The sequence below is a fragment of the Gekko japonicus genome, unplaced genomic scaffold (genome assembly GCF_001447785.1).
Source record: "Gekko japonicus isolate JY-2015 unplaced genomic scaffold, Gekko_japonicus_V1.1 scaffold2751, whole genome shotgun sequence".
Lineage (NCBI taxonomy): Eukaryota > Metazoa > Chordata > Lepidosauria > Squamata > Gekkonidae > Gekko > Gekko japonicus.
The window spans coordinates 46,831-57,588 of record NW_015172628.1 but is presented as its reverse complement, the minus strand read 5'-3'; the positions used below and the strand labels follow the sequence as shown (position 1 = coordinate 57,588).

The 10,758-nt window shown below is 40.0% G+C and overlaps 1 protein-coding gene across 1 annotated transcript in view; it reads left to right on the top strand.

The window, feature by feature from the left end:
* Positions 1-10,758, top strand: part of UROS (uroporphyrinogen III synthase) — a 36,110-nt gene that overhangs the window by 599 nt on the left and 24,753 nt on the right. The window contains exons 2-3 of the mRNA XM_015421689.1: positions 6,523-6,602; positions 9,245-9,328. Of these exons, the coding sequence (XP_015277175.1) occupies positions 6,540-6,602; positions 9,245-9,328 (147 nt within the window). The 5' untranslated portion in view covers positions 6,523-6,539. The remainder of the gene's footprint in view (positions 1-6,522; positions 6,603-9,244; positions 9,329-10,758) is intronic.

Sequence of the window (10,758 nt, the reverse complement as noted above, 5' to 3'; positions counted from 1 at the left end):
AAATTTCATTAAGCATCAAACTAGCTCCACTCTTTGCACTTTACAGACTTCCAGCCTTCTCCTATGCAGACCTGTACATGCATTGGGGAGCTACAGCTATCATGACGCCTTGAATCACATATGGTGTAATGGTAAATTACATACATACATAAACTTTATTGTGTTAGCCCATAACCTTCACAAACAGTATCAAGAACAGTGTCAAGAAGAATATAATACCACAGTCTCAGTACCAGTAAAAAAAATTCTTGGAGTCCATTTAAAGTGTATAGAATGTATAACAATCATTAAAATCATATTAACAGTTTAAAATTAAACAACAAATCAGTCAGTCAGTAAACATAATACATACACTTATCCATGGGCTAAACTAACAGTAGACGGTTTTGATGAAAGCTTTATCGCCTCTGCAATAAACTTTGCTATTTGTGATGTTACCCATATACTTTTATCGGTGTACAATACAATTAGTCTATTGTTGTCTGCTCTTCCTGGGTATAGTGATAAAATATTCCCAAGCTATTGTTTGCGTTCTAGTGCGAATCTTGGGCAGCAGAAGACCACATGACCTAAATCCTCAATACATTTTTGATTGCAGGGGCAGACACATTCCATATATGGGATGCCTTTGTAACAGCCTCTTAGCATTGCCAGTTGTAGTGTCCAATCATGCTTTAGTGCATGCTTTCCAATGGGTAAAGTAAGATGGGAGGGTTAAAGGAGAAGGTGTGAGTTGCTTATAAAGGGGAGCTATTCTCAGGGTATCTAGCAGTATGGCTTCCATCTGTCCATTTATATCCAGCAGTCTTTGTTTTATTGATTGTATTGCTGAAAAAAACCCAAGTCCTCTTAAATAGTCTTCTGAAAATCCAAGTTTGGCTACTAAACTTAATATGTGGCTTTGCCGTGGGTTGACTTTTTTTTCCTCGTAAACCACGGTTAAGAAACTTGAGTTTAAGCTAAACAGAATTTTCAGCCAAAAATTAATAGCAGCTTTGTGAAATGATGGCAATATTGGCAACAGGGCCAGCTTGGATCTAGCTATATCTCCTGGTATAGAATTGGGGATCGCTCAAGTGGTTAAGACGCTGAACTGCAGGCTATGGAAGGTCGGTAGTTTAGCAGTTTGAGACCCGGGTGCCGCATGACGGAGTGAGCTCCCGTCTCTAGTTCCAGCTCCTGCCAACCTAGCAGTTCGAAAGCAAGAAATTGCAAGTAGATAAATAGGTACCACTTCGGTGGGAAGGTAACAGCGTTCCATGCGCCTTGGTGTTTAGTCATGCTGGCCACATGACCACAGAAACGTCTTCGGACAGCGCTGGCCCTTCGGCTTTGAAACGGAGATGAGCACTGCAACCCTAGATTCGGACTCGACTGGCTTTCGAGCAAGGGAACCTTTACCTTTACCTTTAGTAGCTAATAGGTATAATGGTAAATTTTGAAGTGCAGGAGACTTTCTGACACATTTTCACACACCTGTACTCATGCGCCATAACTGTACCCTGGACTGTACAACAAAAAGTTAACTTTAGATATTTACCCTTAAGGAGACTTTTTTTGAATGAGTGGTGGATGAAGACAGATGAAACCCCAATCTGATGCCTCTAGGAAGTTCAACACCTGTCACTTCAGAAGTTAACTGATGTTAGGGGAAACCAGAAATACATGTAACAGTACAAGTAAAAAAATCATGTTATACATTTGCCTGATTGGCAGTGCAGGTCAAATCAAAACCAAGGATAAAATTCTTATTTACATGTCTCCTTTCATACTGTAAAATGGATATCGTAATCACCAATCTGATGTGGAACTACTACAAGTAATACTATGGAGAGTGGTGGTAGTATCCTAATGACCTCCATGGAAGAAAATGAAATCCTACTGAAACAGATGAGTGGGCAACCACATCCAAGGAATATCATGGATGTGTCAACAATTTTCAGTGCCTCTCCGCCCCCTTAAATGTATAAAATGTAGGGGAAGTGCAGCCTGGATGGATATACTGAAGTCTTGATATCACGGATAGGACGATGACTAATATAATTGTTTTGCACCCCTCCTATGCACACTAACCTGCATCTGGCGACTTAGGTTCTATATAAGCCCTGCATGGAGCAGCTATATTTTACAGCTGAATATATGCATTTTCAATATGTAGGTACCATGAGTGGCACATCTAGGTCAGTGTTCTTCAGCCTTTCAGTCCAGCCCTTCCGCTGGGTCATGGAGTTTCATCTCACAGCCTAGGAGGCTGTGAGGCTCTATAGAGCTCCCCCCTCTTTTTGGAAGGACCTGCTGCTAAGAGGCAAGCAAAGAGGGCAAAGGCACTGTTCCCTCTTGTGTCTCTTTGCATTTGAAATCCTGTATCCGGCAAATGTATGGCATTTGAAATTCTGTATCTGGCAAATATTTTCACAGTTAAAAAAATTATTTCAGTGATGCAGCACTATGAAACACATGTTAATGAACAGTGCTCAAGAATTTCAAGTATGTTCAAATACCAAGCAGTGTGTTGTTTTGGACTGGCTGGAAATGAAACACCATGCAATGAGAGAGGGAATTTTAAAAAAACAAGAGTGATGATTCACCCCTGTTGCTGTAGTGATATAAACCCAGCAACTGACAGCTGCTTTTAGCCATTCTGGCTAAGAGGTAGTTCACTGAGCATGCATTCTTTGGCATATTCCCTTTCTAGGGTACGGATATTCAAGCACATCTGTTGAGATGGCATTGTGCCGGCAGTTAAAGTGCTGCAGCAATTGTTCTAGTTGCACCGTTGCTAAGGAAAAATGGTTTGGGATCACTTGGAGTCCAAAGCCCAATAATGCACGATCCATCTTACCTTCACCCTGCAGTGGCATCACCATATTTGACACTTTCTATCACTTTGTAATATCAGCCCACACTGATACTCTCTGCCAATTAATCCTGTTAGTACTCAAAGTGAAAGAAGACCAGCTGTTTGCAGAGGCGTCTCGTAGATATTTGAAAGAGAAACAAACGTTGTGCTACCTTGTTAGTGTAGCTCCTTTCAACAATATCAGTATTCGGCCAAACTGGGCTTCTGTGTGACATACCTGTCATCCCTCCTGAATTGTGTTGTATGAGACAAGGGGGGAGTCCAAAGCCCAATAATGCACGATCCATCTTACCTTCACCCTGCAGTGGCATCACCATATTTGACACTTTCTATCACTTTGTAATATCAGCTCACACTGATACTGTTTGCCAATTAATCCTGTTAGTACTCAAAGGGAAAGAAGACCAGCTGTTTGCAGAGGCATCTTGTAGATATTTGAAAGAGAAACCAACGTTGTGCTACCTTGTTAGTGTAGCTCCTTTGAACAATATCTCTATTCGGCCAAACTGGGCTTCTGTGTGACATACCTGTCATCCCTCCTGAATTGTGTTGTATGAGACAAGGGGCAAACAAATATGCAAATGATTAAAAAAAGGGAAAACTAAGCTAATTTTGGAATAGCGGGTACCTAGTTATTCAGACAATAGTTCTTGTAAAATGTGCACCAGGTTTTTAAAAACACTATATTCTAAGAACTAAATTGTAATTCATAGAAAGATAGTTCAAATTTCTGAATGTCACCATTGTATATTTAGGCACCAGAACTGCATAGTTATATTGCATTCACCCGTCACAACAAGCTGTAATTAAGATGGCTTTTATTTTTGAACTTTATACCTTGCTTTTCTCGTCAGTGGGAAACCAAAGCAGCTTTCATTGTTCTCCTGTCCTCCATTTTATCCTCACTACCACCCTATGAGGTAGATTACGTCGAGAGTCAGTGACTGGCCCGGGGTCATCTAGCAAGCTTCCATAGCAGAGTGGGGATTTGAATGTGGGTCTTCCAAATCCTAGCCTGACACTCTAACCACGACACCACACTGGCTGTGACACTTTTGACTTTCGCCACCCTATGCCCATGTGCTTCTCATCACACCATGGAAGTTTTCAGATTTGAGAAGCCTTGAGACAAACCCCAATTCAAATGACATCCTGGGTGAATTGGAGTTTGCCTCCCACAAAGCAGGGTTAAGGTTCTCAAAACTAGAAGTGTTGTTCTCCATACCCAGGGGGAGTGTGTGGACACAACATGCCTGTGGCATAAAATTACAGTTTAATGAAAGGTTGGTGTAATGATTCCTTGTTTGAGAGTGTTTGTGTCCCTTTAAATGTTTGATAGTAACTAGTGTGCTGTGATTGGTGGATGGCAGAGTGTGGGAGGAGTTATTCTGTGTGGATCTGTGTAGGTGTGTCAGTGAGAGATTGGAGAATGAGAGTTGGAATAATGACAGTTGGAGAAAAAGCAGTTGATGTTGTTCAGTTGGTTTTCAGTCAGTGAGAGCTCTGACAGTGCTGTGTGGAGTCAGAGCGAGAGAGCTGAAAGTTCTGTGTGGAATCAGTTCTATGTGAAGAAAGTGCTGTGTGGTATCAGAGAGAGAGAGAGAGCAGTATATATCTAAAAAGTGAAACTACAGTTCTTAAAGAGAGTTAAAGTTACAAAGAGAATAGCCTGTGTGATACAGTTGACATACATACTTACAAATACCTAATTCCTAAACAGTTACAGTTTAAACAACCTCTTAATTTGTTCTTTCGATAAATCCTTTTTATTTAAGTTTATCCCAGAAGCCTGATCCATTATTCCTCAGGACCACATAGATCCTCGAAAGCCAAGACCCTGGGTCACAATACCAAAACCAGAAGCAGAAAGGGGATTTGGAATTAAATAAAATTCCTGGTGGCAGCGGGAACTACCTATTTTATAAACATAAAGTATAATTTAAAGTGAAATTCAGTCCTCCCCAATAGGAGGTTGTCACAGTTGGATACAATCATAAAGTGCTAATATCTTCAGTCAGGTCATCATTCTCTCTGGCCCAGTATTGCCTTTTCTGAAGAAGTATCAGCTCCCCAAGTTCTCAGGTTGAGGTCTTTACACATGCCTGTCTTGCCCTCTAGCTTCTTAAGTTGCAGCAGTTCCTGACAGTGGGCATCCATGTAAAATAATTAGGGAATTTTTCCAGTCCCAAGAATGTTTTTAAAGTGCTAGTTTTAAAATAATAGTATTTTGAATAGGGAAGTTTTCTTTTTGAAGTCATTATAATTGTCAGGCTCCCTTGGCTGATTTGCCTCGGCACCCGTGTGACTTTTCTTTTTCTTTTTTATTTGCAACAAGTATTTTGCTTCTGAAATGACAGGCGCTTGAAATGTTGGATGTGGGGATATTGAGAGAGCCTACATAGATACTGAAATTTATTTTTGTTTCCAGTATTTGGTTTAATAAGCCACACAAGAGAGAGGTTTGTATACAGTTTAACAAGGCCACCAGGACTCAGAGCTGGTTAGCATTATCAACAGTGACCGTTCTGAGCATTTAGGGATATTTTCATGTATCCCAGAGTTGCCATAATGGTGGAACTTGGCCGGTCATGATTTGTTAAAGCAGCAGCCGTTTGATGCTATGTGAGACAGAACCATTTGAAACAAATGGTCACATGTATAGTAGTGTGACACATCTGGAGCTTCTCTTGTTTCAGAGCAGTTCTCATGTCAACATCTGCCTATCTGTGTAAAACGTACATGTCAGGGAAGAGACTTCTAGCCTAGCCTGTGTCTTGATGTGTAAGCTTTCCATGTTCGGGGAGCTTTTAACATGGGAACTCTTCAAAGGAAGTGATCTCCCATGTACATTCTGAGGCGATGTAGTTTTGTGAGAAAACTGTGCTGTTGTGTTTTAATTTGGTCTCTATCATGTAGATGTCATCAGGTTTTCTGAGGGGGAGAGTGAATGGGACATTTTGGAGTTTTGTGGTGCTGCTCAGATGTGTTAGAATTTTTGTTTGCTTGCTTTCTGTACTACAGTTCCATTGTATGAATGACACACCTAGTAATTACAAGTGAGGATTCTTATTCAATTTGGATTTTGTGGGTTATTCAAAAAAGAGAGACACCCCTTGGTGGTTCTTAAGAGCTGCTGGTCCTGCAGAAAACTTTAAAATGCATGTTCACTGAAACAGAATTGGAGTCACTTTGAAGCTCCTGGCACGTTCCGCCTCTGTTTTGTGCAGGGTGACAAAACAACTTGAGGGTGACTTTTCTTGGGAGTTCACATGTAAATGCTTTAAATAACAGATGTGTCAGAATGTATTCATACATAAATGTGATTTTTATAATATATTTGGCAAAGGTTTAAGAAGTGTTTCTAAGTATACTTTGGTATGTTACGAAAAAATAGAAGCAAAATGAATGCCTTTCTCTGTCTTTTATCTCTTTTCTGAGCCATATCATTTAAAGCCAACACACATCTTGCTAGTTTATCAGGGTACATGCTGGCTTCCAGAGAATTCCCATTAAACTGCTTACTCATTGTATGACCAGCTGCACTTCAATACCACTGTTAATTATCTTCTTTCTTGTGAAGCTCAACTGGTAAAGCCATTGTACAGAGGAGTCCTCTAGATCTAATTTAGATACATTTCTGTGTTGTGTTTCTGCATTCTTAGCAAGTCTCCAGTAAACAATGAAAGTTCTGTTGCTGAAGGAGCCTAAAGAAAATGAAAATGGACCAGATCCATATGTAAAAGTAAGTAACCTTAGAAAGGATTTATGCATTTGTACTTTAAATACAATTTAAACTTGAAATCTAGTGCAACACTTTACATTCGTTGAAATCTTCAAGCAGGTTAACAATCTGCTAATGGCCCACAGACAATAATTTAAGGACCATTGTATTATCAAAAAACAGTATAGCCAATGTTAGGGTGAGCAGTATGCGGATTATGTGTGCCCTCGTCCACCTACCTCTCTGGAAGCATATTTTAAAGTCTCAAACAAGTTGCGGGTAGTGCTGAAGGTTAGAAAATAGAACCTTCAAATGTATTAGTTTGCAGATTTCATGCATTCAATGCTTTTGTAATCAGTCCTATGAAGTTTAGGTGGTTGAAAGTCTCATTTGGTAGGAGAAAACATGTGCTTCCCAGCCTGGTAGGAAATATTTGCAGTAAATGACAGGTCATGCATGGTCTCCCCCCCACCCCCAAGTCAGATGTAGCTGGAGTTTCACAGAAGAGTATCTGGTTTGGAAGCAAACATCCTAGAGCACTGTCCCAAATTCATCAGTCTATTTTGAGTAAGCCTTTAAGTAAACCACCTACCTGATCTTCTGAGTGAGATTGGTGGGAATGGGGTCACCTCAGTGTTTACCAAACCTCCCTATGAAATCTCACTCTTTATTGAGTTTGAGGAAGATTGAAACATAGATTTTTAGTCTTGTGATTGCTACTTAGCCATAATATTGAATGTGTTATCGATGTTGGTTTAATTAATGTTTTTATTCTGATATTATTGTAAGGTTTCCCAGTACAACATTTAAAATAGTTTTTTTTAATGGGTATTTACTGATCATTGTATTGTGTCACATCAGTACCTTAAAATATTGCTTTTAGATTCATTTCATGCTTGGAGAGTCTCAAGGCCAAAGTCTGATGATGTATCCATGCTGTATACAGATCAGTTCATTTATGTAGAGTAGTAACACGCAACATAATGTTGACTTCTGTGTTGGCTGCACGAGTTCCGTGTGTGTGTGTGTGTGTGTGTGTGTGTGTAGTTTGGACTTTTGGTGCATGCAGATGTTTTTCTAGATTGTGGTTGAGTCAAAGATAATCCGTGGAGCGGCAATATTTAAGGACTCTTTTTAGTCTGGTTTCAAGCCAGGCTGTGGGACAGAGATAGTCCTGGGAGCTCTAGTTGATGACCTCTCTCTGAACATACATGAAAGCCATGCCTCTTTGTTGCTCCTAGTGGATTTATTTGTAGCCTTTGATATCGTAGATCATGCCATCTCGTCAAGGGATTTTGGAGGCAGAAGTAGGTATCAGGGGATATTCTTTAGACTGGTTCAAATCATTCCTCATGGACTGGACTCAAAAGGGTTGCTTTTGGAGATCAGTTGTCTTCCCAGTGTAAGTTGTCCTATGGGGTTCCACAAGGTGCAGTCTTATCCCCCAATGTTATCAGTCTCTACATAAATCCCTTAGGACAAATCATTTACAGTTTTGGGGTTCACTGTCATCAGTATGGTGCAAACACCCACCTCTATATATCCTTATCCAAGTCTCCTGAGGATGAGGTAAAGGTCCTGGATCACTGCCTGTCTGTTATGGTTAAACAACCACAAACAGCCACTAAAAGTGAACAAATTGAAACTAAATTGAAACTAAACCTTTGCTGACTTGCTTAAAAGCTTAGGGGGGTCATACTAGATCCAACATTATTGGTGAGGAAACAGGTTAATGCAGCTAGTTCGGAAAATGGCCCCCTACCATTGATCTGGCCACCTCGATCCACATCATGGTGACCTTGAGACTAGACTACTGGTCATGCACTCCACATAGATCAAAGTCAGCTCTGAGACTCCAGCTGGTGCAGAATGCCATAGCTCAGCTATTACCAAAAGCCAGGCCAAGCATGCATAATACTCCCATTCTACAGTCACTCCATTAGCTGCCCATCAGTTACTGGGTTCTATTCAAGGCACTGGCTATCACATACAAAGCCCTTCATGACGTTGGGCCTTCATATCTGTGCCTCTCCCCCTATGCTCTACCACAGCAGCTTCGCTCATCTAAGTAGGGCCTTCTGCAGGTGCCACCCTGCAAATGGTCATGTTCAACCCTGGGCTTCCTGATGGGCTCCCACTCCCCCTTGCAGTCTGCAAACTATACAAACCTGAATTATTCAGGGGGCTTTTTTAACACAGGCAATAGGGTTATACTACAACAGAAAGTTTCAAAAAGCTGTTTTAAAAAAGGGAAGGGGACCGTGGATTATATCACTGTGTATAGTATGTACTGTCTGTTGCTGCATTATCCTACAGCATAATCTCTTACATCGTTTAACATGTCATGTTAACACTTATGCTTTGTTTCAGCTTTGTCTCAGATTTCTGCTTGGTTTCAGAGTTCTGCAGTCCTAGTCTTATTACATTGCTTATTGCATATCCCATCCTGTTGACTATATTGACTTACGGTGTAAGTCTTGAGTCTTCAGTGAGACAGACTATAAATAAATTCGTTTTAAAGCAAATGTGTGTATTAGCTTTGCTTCTCTAAGTCATGTTTTAAATCATGTTGTCTGGCTGATTTAGGAAAGTGTTATAATTATTTTAAACTGAGAGCATCAGTTCTAGTCACTTACCACCAAACTGTATGATTTCATTCACAGGAACTGGAGTTACATGGACTTGAAGCAACTTTGATCCCAGTTTTAGCATTTGAATTTATTTCCCTTCAAGCTCTCTTCGAAAAAGTAAGCATTTCACTCATTTTCTGCTAATACGTGTCTTGCGAAGATTACACTTTTCATTTTTTTAGTCCTTTATTTGCCCCTTTTGATTAGGCTTCTACTTTCCCATGCTACAAAGTAGTTTATAGTTTATCAGCTATTTCAAGCTTTGGCAGTTCAGTTCATGAGCCATGCTTAGCGCACAGGGGTGCATTTGGTGGCGAAGGATTTAACTAATTCTTCGGGAGGTTTTGCTCAATTGCCCAATTGAACTGAGATCCTACCTAATATCATGGAGAAATGTGGACATGTGTTAAAAGTAATAATTTATTCAGTGTAGTCCTTACACAGTACATAAGTTAAAATAGATAGATCCCTGCCTTCACAAAGCTTACAATATAAAGCAGAACATGAGGGAGGGGAGGTAGAGATGGGTTGGGAGGAAGTGAATGTGGGCAAATGCAGTTACAAGTGCCTAAAGCTAGGTTACAGTCTTCAATGTGGATTAAGGAAGTAAGTGAAATAATACATTGGAAAGGGGTTTTGAGAAAGGATTTGAAGGATGGGAGAGCTGTAGTTGGTGTGGAGTTGTAGCTGGTGTGCATGTGTTTATTTTAGAATTTTATATATACAAAATCTAAAAACCTTGCCATTAGTATTTTGTAGGGGCAAGATTAATAAGCTACTGTTTACAATAAAACATTATTTTGTTAAACGATTTGAGACTTTCAAGTTGTGTCCAGTTAATGAATGACATACAGAACTGTCTACAGAAATTACTGTTTCTTTTACAGCTTAATTGTAAGTACCACCCCTTGACTTACTTTCCAGTTGGACATGCTTAGAAAGCCAAATATTACCATTCTAAGCTGAGTTACAGCCTTCTAAGTCCCTTGAAGTCAATGGACTTTGAAGGGTATAACTCTGCTTAGAAAGGCACTCTAAGTCTCAAGCATATATTTTTACTGTGCTGGCCACTGCAGAAATGATTTGGTTCATTTTTTATTTTTCCTTGTTTTGGAGTTTTTACACTGGCCTAAGATTGTTGCTTAATCTTGTCTGTAGAAGAGCAGCTTTTTCAACCTGTTTAAGAGCTCATGAGATAGATAACCTTGTGGGGCCTGTCAGTCATTCAGAGAGAGAGGTTTAAATAGTTTTAGGCTTAATGACAAATAGCCTGAGCTGTGATGGATGATCCTGCTCTGACACAGACACTCCTTGCTTCCTAAAGACCAAAGGCCTTTAAAACTCAAGCTGTTTATACATTTAAGTAATTGTGATGTTAAACTCATTACTAGCAGAGTGAGAACCTTGCAGATGAAGCCGTTTAACCACTACTTAAATATTTGAGGATATAAAAAGCTAGTGCATCTTTCGTACCAAAATGCTTTCTTTGTATTTACAATGCATTTTCTAAATGTCCTGGAAGTTACTCTGGAGCAGCTGATTAGCAC